At 54.3% G+C, this 12,344-nt stretch overlaps 1 protein-coding gene across 7 annotated transcripts in view; it reads right to left on the bottom strand.

The window, feature by feature from the left end:
* Positions 1-12,344, bottom strand: part of ATP6V1C2 (ATPase H+ transporting V1 subunit C2) — a 42,982-nt gene that overhangs the window by 6,003 nt on the left and 24,635 nt on the right. For all 7 annotated transcript variants that reach the window (XM_084792738.1, XM_084792740.1, XM_084792741.1 and 4 more), the window contains 6 exons: positions 11,269-11,363; positions 8,259-8,350; positions 5,654-5,752; positions 4,877-4,945; positions 650-742; positions 454-547 (listed from right to left, as the gene is read on the bottom strand). In XM_084792738.1, the coding sequence (XP_084648864.1) occupies positions 454-547; positions 650-742; positions 4,877-4,945; positions 5,654-5,752; positions 8,259-8,350; positions 11,269-11,363 (542 nt within the window). The remainder of the gene's footprint in view (positions 1-453; positions 548-649; positions 743-4,876; positions 4,946-5,653; positions 5,753-8,258; positions 8,351-11,268; positions 11,364-12,344) is intronic.

Here is a 12,344-nt window from a genome sequence, read left to right as displayed (position 1 = left end):
TCTGTGGCCAGAGCAGCTCAGATAAGCACCCCGTCTGCTGAGAGCACAGGGCGCTGGTGATGGTCTGAAATCTATAGTCAGGAGTGGTAAGGGACAGGTGGCTGTGTAGTCTCTGAGGCAGCAGCGGCACTATCCACTCTGCAGATAGATGCTTCATCCTGGTGCCCTCTGCTCCGGTTGACCTGCTCAAAGCCTCGGGTGAGCCCCTGGCCAGGGTGCACGTCAGCATGTCAACTACTGTGGAGTGGACAAGCCCTTCCAGGACAGTGGTCCAGGAGGTTGCAAGCTGCATCAGCAAGTGAGGCTCAGTACATATGCCATTTGAGCCCACGTGTGCTCAGCGTGAGCCCAGGACATGGGGACAGTGAGACTGAGGAGTGGACTCTGGCCTGAAGAACATTGTGGGATGCATCTGAGCTGTCTAGAAAACCCCTCCCGCACCCCGGTACTCACATACTGTTGTTTCTTATCAGACTGCAGCCGGTTCATCTCTTCCCTCTCTCTTTTAATTTCTTTTTCATCATAGTAAAATTCCCGGACAGTGAACCTTTAAAAAAGCAACTACAGCTGTCACTGAGATAATCTTGGCAAGGCAGGTACTCCCCAGGAGCTCCAGCAAACCCGGGGAAGCCAGAGCCCACACCCTTACTTGTTTTCTTTGGCTTTGACTTTGAAATCTTCGATCACTTTGCGGAAGAGAGTCACTGTGAAGAGGCCACCTTCATTGTCCTCGGTGATCAATCTAATGGGGAGACGTGCTTTGAGCTGGATGATCTCGGGTCACTCCACCCCAGGCTGTGAGCTGAAGCTCCTCTTCAACCCACTGGCAGAGTCAGGTTCCCTGGGCCTGGTGGCCTGGGCTCAGGTCCTTGGTGGTCACCAGGGGCTGGGAACCAAGGGTGCCCTGATAACTTCCTAAATCCAGCCCCCACCACCCACCCTCTGGTTGGGTGTGGCAGAGACCACAATGTCTGTTTGGTTCCTCAAATGGCTGAGTGATCCAGCTCCCCACAGGGCTCCAAACACTGCTGCTGGCTATGTGGATGCCAGTGAAGCAAGTAGCAGAAGCCATTCCACAAGAGCCACTCCACTACCGATATCACGAAGCCCTAACTGGACATGCCGTGGCTAGCATGTAGCACAGGCTTCTGGGTCATCGTCCTCAGTAACCTGGGGACAGCGGTCTAAGCAAGAAGTCTTGGGGGCCTAGACATGCCTGGTTGGCAGGATACCTCTCCTGTGTCCCAGAGCCCACACTTATAGGAACTGCCCCTAGGCTTCAAACCTTTCCAGAACTGTTGGTGCAGGCTCAAGTACTCTCTTAATCATGAAGGGGCTGATGTCTCTGCTCTGTGACCCAGCACCCTGCCAAGCTGACCGCTGCTGAGGAGGCTCCAGAGAAAAGCCTCAAGAACAGAAGACACCCCTCCTTACCAGGCAGCTCCTGCCTGGTGCTACCTGCCCACAAAAGATGTACCTTCTCTTCAAGATCTGCCTCCCCCAAGACCTTAGGTTGTGGCCAACCTGTTCCTTGCAAACCCAAAATTTAGCTCCTGGTGGCTATCTCCTGGGAGTTAGTGGCAATGCCCCTCAAGGCCAAGACCTCAGGGATGAGGGGGTTAAGAGAGGGAGGGAGCTAGGGAGGGATGAGGTTAGGGCTACTGGGGAAGCCAGAATGGGGGAGTGGGATGGGATGGGGTGGGGTGGGGTGGGGTGGGATAGTAGGTGGGGTGGGGTGGGATGGGGTGGGATGGGGTGGGATGGGGTGGGGTGGGATGGGGTGGGGTGGGATGGGATGGGGTGGGGTGGGATGGGGTGGGGTGGGATGGGGTGGGATGGGGTGGGATGGGGTGGGGTGGGATGGGGTGGAATGGGGTGGGGTGGGGTGGGATGGGGTGGGATGGGGTGGGGTGGGATGGGGTGGGGTGGGGTGGGGTGGGATGGGGTGGGATGGGGTGGGGTGGGATGGGGTGGAATGGGGTGGGATGGGGTGGGATGGGGTGGGGTGGGATGGGGTGGGGTGGGGTGGGGTGGGGTGGGATGGGGTGGGGTGGGGTGGGGTGGGATGGGGTGGGATGGGGTGGGGTGGGGTGGGATGGGGTGGGGTGGGGTGGGGTGGGGTGGGATGGGGTGGGGTGGGGTGGGGTGGGATGGGGTGGGATGGGGTGGGGTGGGATGGGGTGGAATGGGGTGGGATGGGGTGGGATGGGGTGGGGTGGGATGGGGTGGGGTGGGATGGGGTGGGGTGGGGTGGGGTGGGGTGGGATGGGGTGGGGTGGGGTGGGGTGGGATGGGGTGGGATGGGGTGGGGTGGGGTGGGATGGGGTGGGGTGGGGTGGGGTGGGGTGGGATGGGGTGGGGTGGGGTGGGGTGGGATGGGGTGGGATGGGGTGGGGTGGGGTGGGGTGGAATGGGGTGGGATGGGGTGGGGTGGGGTGGGATGGGGTGGGATGGGGTGGGGTGGGGTGGGATGGGGTGGGTTGGGATGGGGTGGGGTGGGGTGGGGTGGGATGGGGTGGGATGGGGTGGGATGGGGTGGGGTGGGATGGGGTGGGGTGGGGTGGGGTGGGATGGGGTGGGATGGGGTGGGGTGGGATGGGGTGGGATGGGGTGGGATGGGGTGGGGTGGGATGGGGTGGGATGGGGTGGGGTGGGGTGGGATGGGGTGGGTTGGGATGGGGTGGGGTGGGGTGGGGTGGGATGGGGTGGGATGGGGTGGGATGGGGTGGGGTGGGATGGGGTGGGGTGGGGTGGGGTGGGATGGGGTGGGATGGGGTGGGGTGGGATGGGGTGGGATGGGGTGGGGTGGGATGGGGTGGGGTGGGATGGGGTGGGATGGGGTGGGGTGGGGTGGGGTGGGATGGGGTGGGGTGGGATGGGGTGGAATGGGGTGGGATGGGGTGGGGTGGGGTGGGATGGGGTGGGATGGGGTGGGGTGGGATGGGGTGGGGTGGGATGGGGTGGGGTGGGATGGGGTGGGGTGGGATGGGGTGGAATGGGGTGGGGTGGGGTGGGATGGGGTGGGATGGGGTGGGGTGGGGTGGGATGGGGTGGGGTGGGATGGGATGGGGTGGGATAGTAGGTGAGGTGGGATGGGGTGGGGTGGGGTGGGGTGGGGTGGGGTGGGATGGGGTGGGGTGGGATGGGGTGGGGTGGGATAGTAGGTGGGGTGGGATGGGGTGGGGTGGGATGGGGTGGGGTGGGATGGGGTGGGGTGGGATGGGATGGGGTGGGATAGTAGGTGGGGTGGGATGGGGTGGGGTGGGGTGGGGTGGGATGGGGTGGGGTGGGATGGGGTGGGGTGGGGTGGGGTGGGATGGGATGGGGTGGGATAGTAGGTGGGGTGGGATGGGGTGGGGTGGGCTCGGGTAGAGTGGGGTGCGAGGAGAGTGGGATAAATGGGTAGGATGAGTGGGATGGACAGGGTGATATGAGGTGAGGAGGTAAAGAGAGTGGGATTGGGTTGGTGGAGTCGGGTTGGATGAAATGAGATGGGGCAGGTGGGATGAGGTGGGGTGGGGTGGGGTGAGCAGCTCTGGGTGCAGTGTGGTAGGGCAGATAGTGGAGCTCGTATTTCTTGTGGCTCATTCTAAAATGTCCTTTATGGATTACATAAAGGTGCAGGACTTGGAATCACAGATAAGGTCCACGCAGTTAAGAGGACCCTAGGTTCTGCCCAAATAACTCATCTTGATGACCCTACAGGTGGGTGGTTTTTCTCATTTCCATGGTCCCCATCACTCTACTGAGACATTCCTGTCCCATTTTTTTTTAATTCTAGATAAATGGCATAGTTCTGTGTGTACCCGCTGTCCTAATAAGAATGGCCCCCATAGGCTTATATTATTTGAATGTTCAGTCACCAGGGAGTGGCACTATTTGAAAAGGGTTAGGAGGTATGGCCTTGTTGGAGTAGATGTGACCTGTTGAAAAACGTGTGTCACTGGGGGTGGGCTTTGGAGTTTCAAAATCTTTTATCAGGCCCAAGTATGCAGGTGTCCTCTCTCTGTCTCTGTCTCTGTCTCTGTCTCTGACTGTCTGTCTGTCTGTCTGTCTGTCTGTCTGTCTGTCTCTCTCTCTCTCTCTCTCTCTCTCTCTCTCTCTCTCTCTCTCTCTGTGTGTGTGTGTGTGTGTGTGTGTGTGTGTGTGTGTACCTGCCTGTTTGCCTGCCTATGGATCAGGATGTACCTCTGAGCTACATGTAGCCCCAGCATTGTGTGTATCACCACATTCCCTGCCATGATGAAAATGGGCTAAGCCTCTGAAACCATAAGCAAGGCCCCAGTTATGTGCTTTCTTTTATAAGAGTTATCCTAGTCATGGTGCCTCTTCACAGCAATAGAACAGTGACTAAGACACCTGCACACAGCTAATGTATTGCTCATTCTCAAAGTGAGCTCTTGTGTGTGTGGTAAGTTGCTAGTTTTCATAGCAGACACAGGTTCAAGCCAGTCCTACCCATCATTTTTGCAGTGCCCATTTGATGTTCCTGTTCTGATCCCAACTGGCCACACACTGAGACTGTCCTCCCTGCTCGGACTCTGTTGCCAGCCCCTGGACTCTATCCAGACATTTGTGGAACAACCTCTGCACCCACCCTCTTAGGTGAAGCAGAATGGATGTTAAGTAGAGCACACAGAGAACACAGGGGTGGGGGAGCGGGGCTCTGCTGAATGCAGCCAGAACAACCTTCCCAGAGGAAGGGCAGGGAACTGGAGCTTTGAAACACAGTGGAAAACAGGAATACCCCAAGGTGCCAAGAAGGAATTCTAGGCCACAGGGACTCAGGTATGAGGCTGTGAGAAGCTCTGCCCTTGGCACATGTCTGGTGCACATTCCCCTCTGGGGACATAGACTAAGCTGAGGTCTCACTTACTTGGTTGACCGAGGGACCACCATGTCTGATAGGGACTCATATGTCTTCTGCCATTGTGCATAGCTTGACCTGTGAGGACACAGAACTGTTGAGTGCACTGTCTCCTGAAGACTGAAAGTCAAGAGATAGAACCAGGAAGTGTCCCCAGCATCCCCAAAAGTCTTGCTATAGCCCAGTGCCGTGCTGAGCCCAGTCGGCATGCAAGGGTCCCAGGACTTCCCAGAAGGTCCTCAGGTATCAGTGTGTTTGAGGCTCACTAGTAATTTTCTGATCATGGCCCAGGTGACCAGGCGAAAGGCCTTCCTAGCCTCAGGTCAAAGGAGAGCTTGCAAGCTTTTTGTGAGCATAACAGAGATGCTGGGGGCTGGAGAGATGGCTCAGAGGTTAAGAACACCGACTGCTCTTCTAGAGGTCCTGAGTTCAATTCCCAGCAACCACATGGTGGCTCACAACCATCCGTGATCTGATGCCCTCGTCTAGCCTGCAGGTGTACATGCAGGCAGAGCACTGTATACATAATAATAAATAAATAAATGTTAAAAAACACACACACACACACACAAAGAAAATTAAAAAAAATAAAAAAAAACAGAGATGCTGAATAAACATTCTGTCACTGCTGCCATCTCCCTGCTTCTGTGTCCATGGAGACACTGGCCCTCCATAGGTCCTATGCAGGAATGTCTGCTGATCTGGGGCAAGCAGGACACCAGAGGCCCACCTCACTCTCTCCTGAGCAGGGCACCCCACTGCCCCACCACCTTCCTATCCACATACTTGGGGACGATGACCAGTAGGGTTATTAGGTATTCAGAATCAAGGACAAAGTCTTCCTTGCTGACAATATCGCTCAGTGTCCGCGTGAAGAGGTTCCCCCTGGAAGGCAGAGGGACAACGGGTAAGACCAGCAGAGAGAGGATCACCCACCCACATGTCCTATTGTGTCGAGACAAACAGCAAGATATGGAGCAGGCTTGGGGCAGTCTTGGAGCCCAGTCTTTCAGAGCTATTGCCTCTTCCCTGGGGACAGGGTGAGGGGGAAGGGTGGCTGGCAAAGCCTCTGCAGCTATCACCTGTCACTCAAGGGGCTGCTGAATCCAACACCTCAGTGACCTGCACTTCCCCCAAAAACCAACCCCCGTGCTGGGAGGAGTCCTCAGGTGGCAGGCAGCTGAAGTTATTCAAGTATCAAGACAGCAGCCAGGTCTCCAAGTTGCAAGGCACAGATAGGCCTAGATAGAGCTAACTCCGTGTCACTTTACACTGTTTGGTCCAGCAGCTGGGGACACTCACCTGAAATAGCTTTGTCTATGCTACTAGCCCTGGCTGGGATGAAGAACATGGCATTATCACTATACAGCCACATGGGCAGATGTGGATACCAAGACAGGGTGGATCTCCAGACTGCAGAGTCCTAGCCAGAGAACCCAGAGAGCATGGGGCCACAGTGCTAGGCACAGAGCCAAAGGCAAAGCCTCAATAGCAGGTGAGAGACCCCATCCCACAAGTGCTTCTCCTCCCTTGCCCGTAAGACCACCATGTGGTCATGGACCATGCTAATGGATCCCCTCAGAGGCACGCTGGGCAGGGCTGCTCTGTCACCACAGCATGCACACTAGCCTGCCAGGAGACTTATCTCTAGTTTATAGTACGCCCAGGCCAAAACAACAAACCCACAGGTTTGCTGAATGAGTAACTGTGACTTTTCAAGAGTAAAAACTGTTTCATTTTGCTTTATATCTAGAAGGCCTGAGAACATTGTGGGTGGTTTAAAATGTAAACGAATAAACAGAAGGCAGCCGACATGTTTGGTGAGGAGAAATCAGAGACTATATAGAAGAAGAGGTTGGCCCAGTATCCCCACCCCCACCCCTCTTTTTCTTTCTTTCTTTCTTTTTTTTTTTTTTTTCTCCCTTTTTGACAGAGTTTCTCTGTGTAATGGCCTGGCTGTCTTGGGCTTTGTAGACCAGGCTGGCCTTGAACTAACAGAGATCTGCCTGCCTTTGCCTCCTTAGTGGTGCTGGGATTAAAGGTGTGCGCCACCATGCCTGGCTTCACAATTCTCTAAGTACACTTTTTATTTATTTGCTTTGTGGTGTGGCTGTGGCTGAAGCCATGATGTCAGGTATGGGACTTTCCATTTAAGGGATCATGCTGATGCTTAAAACTTTTCTGAGGGCCTGGAGAGATGGCTCAGAGGTTAAGAGCACTGGTTGCTCTTCCAGATGCTCTGAGCTCAATTCCCAGCAACCACATGGTAGTTCATAACCATCTATTAAGAGATCTGCTGATGCCGGGCATGGTGGCACACGCCTTTAATCCCAGCACTCGGGAGGAAGAGGCAAGTGGAGCTCTGTGAGTTCGAGGCCAACCTGGTCTACCAAGCAAGTCCAGAACAGCCAGGGCTACACAGAGAAACCCTATCTTGGAAATGAGAGACAGACAGAGAGAGAGAGAGACAGACAGACAGACAGACAGACAGACAGACAGAGAAACAGAGAGAGAGACACAGAGCGAGATCTGGTGACCTCCTCTGGCCTGCAGGTATACATACAGGCAGAACACTGTACATAATAAATACATCTTTTTTTAAACTTCCATATTTTGGAGCATTTTTCATTTAAAATTTTTAAACTGAAATGGTCAACTTTTGTTTTCGTTTTCTTTTGCAACTACCAAATCTGGCCTAGGGAACCCCTTAGGAGAGAAGCTTAATTGGAGGTACCAAACAGAGGGAGAACATCTGGCTCTGAGCTTCTGGGTCCCTCTGCTTTCCTGGACTCAGACTCAGGATCTGGAGACAAAAACTGAGCTCCTCATGCTAACTTGTCCTGCTCATCCGTCCCTCTCACATAGGAGCTTACATGGCTTCTCCCAGGGCGCTCACCACTGCCCCCCCACCCCCCGCTCCTCGCAGCCCCAAGATAGTCCCTGCCATGGTGGCCCTGAGCTTGCTTTTCTCCTGATTCCACTACCATTCTCACCCTAAGGCCAGCAGACAGGTCCTGTGACCTGAGTCCCTGTAGCTGTCCACCCTGGGCTGCTGCCCAGGATCCTATCTGCCCCTTGAAGAGGTCTGGGCTCTGTCTGCCTCCTTGAGGAGGAGGTTCAGTGAAAGGCCTGGGCAGGCCCCCCAGAGCAACATAAACTGAGTAAGGAGTGGGGAAAGAAGGAAGGTACCAGCTGCAGAAACCTCATGCTCCTCTGCATTCACAGGTAGGGGCAGCCTCCCTACCTGGTTGGGCTCTGTTCATCCGCTCCAGGTTCCTAGTGCATAAGCTCCATCTGTCCCTCTGGTTGGAGAGCCACAGGCAACGGGATTCTCCCCACGCCCCCGACCCTCAGATACACACACAGAGAGGGCAGTGGGCACAGTACGCACGTGCATTTCTTTTCCAAGTTCTCCAGGTTGGCCTTCAGAACACTGTAGGCGGCTGTGCGGGACTTCAGGTCCGTCTCGATTTGTGCCAGTTGCTGGGAGGGAGAGGCAGGAGAAATGCTTCTAGTGACCTTGAGGAGTTAGTGAAACCCTTCAAAATCTCACAAAGCATCCTTGGGACACTTAACAACAGTGATCAAGCCAGCCACAAGATGAGCTCATTCCTGTAATTCCAACACTTGGGAGGCAGGAAGATCAGCTCACAACCATTCCTAGCTACAGAGCTAATTTGAGGCCTAGGCTACATGAAATCCTGTCTCAGGATAAAGAAAGAAACAAAGAAAGAAAAACAAAAAAGAAAAGAAAAAAAAAAAGCAACCTGCCTGCTCACCAGGCTGGTCCTATCTGCCTCCTTCCTGACTCTCCCAACCCGGCCAGCACCCAGCCCTCACAGTCAGTCTCCACATGGGAAGCTGAATGGGGACAAAGCCTCACTTTGCAGGTGCTGAGGTACCAGCCACACAGCATGCCCAGTGCCATACACTAGCGTGGGGCTCCTTTCCAGCAAGCAATGCTGAACTGCCAGGCCCCGTGTCCACTTTCCTTGGTTCTGCTGGAGGGCAGCCAAAGACCTATCCTGATTTCCATGGTAACTTTCCACCTTCATCGTCCCAGGCATCCACCTCTCCAGGCCTGACCCAGGCCTCCTCCTACCTGCAGGGGCACAAAACCTGTGCGCCTCTGTTCCCTGCCTCAGGTTCCCCAGCTACCTAACAGGAGAGGAATGGGTCTTTAAAAGAGCCCCAAGAACAGTTGGCCACAGCATAGAGCAGTCAGTCCTAGGAGGTAAATAAGCTCTGAGGCTGGAAGGCAGCGAGTGATTCAGAGCCACAGGGAGCCCCTCCCACAGGCTGCACTCTGTTCTGCCCTCCTAGGGCTCACAGCAGAGCTGGCCCTGCAAAGACACCACAAGGCAGTGAACAACACCCAGTAGGCAAAACTGCAAACAGTTGGGTGTGGATATTTCATAGTGTGTGGGTGCACTTGGCAGTGGCGGGTACTTCAGAACAGAGTATGTAGCACAGTGATTCTCAACCTAGGGGGTCACAACCCCTTTGGGGGCTGAATGACCCTCTCACAGGGGTTGCATGTCAGACATCGCATACATCAGACATTTACATCACAATTCATAACAGCAGCACAATTACAGTTATAAAGTAGCAATGAAGATAACTTTATGGCTGTGGGGAGCGGGTCGCCAAAACATGAGGAGTTATATTAAAGTGTTGCTGCGTTAGAAAGTTTGAGAAACGCTGCTGAAGCCTTAACACACAAGCCATCTGGGCATCCCCTTGTGTCAGTTTGGCAGTGTTGGTGCCCAACAGTATGTGTCTACGCTATTGGGCAGGGCGCAGTTCTGACTGAGGAGATGTTGAGAGTCATGAGATGGAGCCCACAACACTGCGGAAGTTCTGAGTTTCAATACTCAGAATAGATATCCAAAGAGGAGGGTCCTCTCTGAACCTCAGGCACTGCTCACCGTTACAGAGGAAAAGAGAACAGGCGGTGAAACAGTAGCAGATCTTCAGTGTCCCTGACTTTACATTGATTATGCCGATAAGATTTATGTTTTCCTTACATTTTAAAAACATTTTCCTTTGAAGCAATTATAGATTTCCAGCTCATTGTAAGAATGCTCCACAGAGATCCACATACCTTGTGGGGCTTTCTTCACTGGGACATCCTACTGCAGATGCACACTAGGCTACACAGGCTGCACAGCTACACTGCACACTTGGATCACACCACACGCCACACTTATGGGGTGGCCACACCATGTGACTACAGGACAATGTGCTATACAAACCGAACAAAGCCCTAAACCGCCACCTCAGGAGAACAAGGAGAGGCTGGGGGTGAGACCCCTGCTCCTGGGGCAACGTGGACTGAAGAACTAATCTCCCACAGCCTCTGTCTTACCTAGCTCGTTCCCCGTGCAGGAGAGCAGAGCCATGCACACAGTACAACATGTGGGATGTGATCTCTGACCCATATCCCTTCCCAGTCTGATCCTTCAACAGCTGTGCATTCTGGAACCCCGGTCCAGAGGGGAGCCAGTTCTCCTCCATGACACCTACTCTCTGACTCCCGGAAGCCAGGCCTAGTGTCCCTGGGACTCAAAATCCCAAGTTGGCATGCCCACCCTCACAAAAATCTGTGTCCTTTGCCTCAGTGGGGCTCTCCTGGAAGCCACACTTGGCACAAAGCTCTGGGCTGCCCCTGCTAGAAGCACCTTTGAAAACCCCTGCCTGATTGATTCGGAAGGGGATATAAGCCCAAGCAGCCACACCCAGATTCCCAAGAGACTCGAAGGAGTGAAGGATTCAAAGCCCCCCTTACTGCCCTGCCCTGCCTATTGACTGCCCTCAGGGAAGCTCGGCTATTCACTCAGAGAACAGGGCAGCTCTGTTCAGAGTAGAGCTGGGATCTCCCCGGCCATGGGGCCAGCCAGAGACATGACTTGAAAGGGCTTCTGTAGGAAGGGAGGGTTGCAGGGCAGTCAGCTCTCACCCATGGTGAAGGCACATAGACGCCACCTTAGCTATGGGATGCCCACAATGTCCCTGCAGACCCCTCTGCTATGGGGCTTGTACACAGCGTGAACAAGCTGGAAACCATGGCTTGGCAGACAGCCCCCTGTCATGGGATTGATTTGTTGTTGTCACAAGACACTTAGGGGATGAGTTGGCACAATGTGACCAAGAGGTGGGGCTACTCAGCCAAACTGTGTTCTAAGGTGGTGCACTTTCCCCGAGGGAGCCGGGCCTGGTGCCCAAGGCCTGTAATTCCAGCTACTAAGAAGGCTGCAGCAGAAGGAGCGTGGTAACAAGAGACCTGCCCAGGGTAACTCAAGGGGCTAACATCCCAAGCCTTTGCCTTGCACCTTGTCAGAATCCCAGCTCCACACATATCATCTCAGATGGTCGGCTGTCTCCAAGCAGACTCTCCTCACCTTGGCCAGTGTGTCCACCACATTCACCAGTGGCTGCTTGGCAGGATATTTGGCCATGTCCCACTCGAAGTGCGTCACAAAGGATGTCAAGTCAACTGGAAGAACAAAGACAGCAGTGAACACAGCCCACCTGCCTCCAAGACTAAGACTTGAATCTAGAACCATGCCAAGCTGAGACAAACTGAGCTTGCTGCTCACACCAAAGCAGTTAGGGAGAAGTTGAAGAACAGGCTCTGAAGAACAGGCGCTTCACGAAGGAACAGTTCAGAGCCCTTGGGAGGCATCAGCTTGCCATCAAAACACTCCAAAGCAATGTAGCAGGTGAACTATGACCCCCAAGTCCCGCCTCTGCAGCTTCCATCAGTAATTTCTCCACCGTCCATGGTTGCTTGGCCTACCCTCCCCAGCTAGGTCACCACTCTGTTTTGAGGCACCCCAAAGGCACACCAGAAAGCATCAAACCAGCCCCCCAAACCACACAGCCATGGCCTGTCACAGGTGCCACCTGCTTGTGGGATAGTCTCCCTGCTTCTTGAGCCCCAACAAGAGCAAGGCAATGTTAACCCACACCATCCACTTTAAAGAAGACCTCCCACAGCTCAGCCACACACTGGAACCTGCTTGTGACTGGCTTTCCCACCTGGAGCCAAGGGCATGATTTAGTGCATGCCTGTTGCATTTTCCTCAATAAATTCCACTGCAAAGAAGGATGTTCCTGCCTACCCTAGCCAGCTGTGCAGTGGAGGAATGGGAGGAACTGTTGGTGGCTCAATTGAACTGACATATTTTTGTCCAAGGAGCCTGGTTGATTGAGATATTTAGGGATGTTTTGTTTTGTTTTGTGTGTGTTGAGACAGACTCTCACTGTGTACCTCTAGCTGGCCTGGAATCCACTATGTGGACCAGGCTGGACTTGAACACAGACATTTGCTTGTCTCTGCTTCCCACTGAGCCACCATGCTCAGCTGTGATACTTAATTTTAACTGTTAACTGACAACCATCTAGAATCACCTGGGAAGAGCTTCCGTGGGGGACTGTCTGGATCAGCCTGGCCTGTGGGCATGTCTGTAGGAGA

Source organism: Acomys minous, assembly GCF_964271855.1.
Source record: "Acomys minous genome assembly, chromosome: 8".
In the NCBI taxonomy this organism is placed as follows: domain Eukaryota; kingdom Metazoa; phylum Chordata; class Mammalia; order Rodentia; family Muridae; genus Acomys; species Acomys minous.
This window is presented reverse-complemented; position numbering and strand designations above follow the sequence as displayed.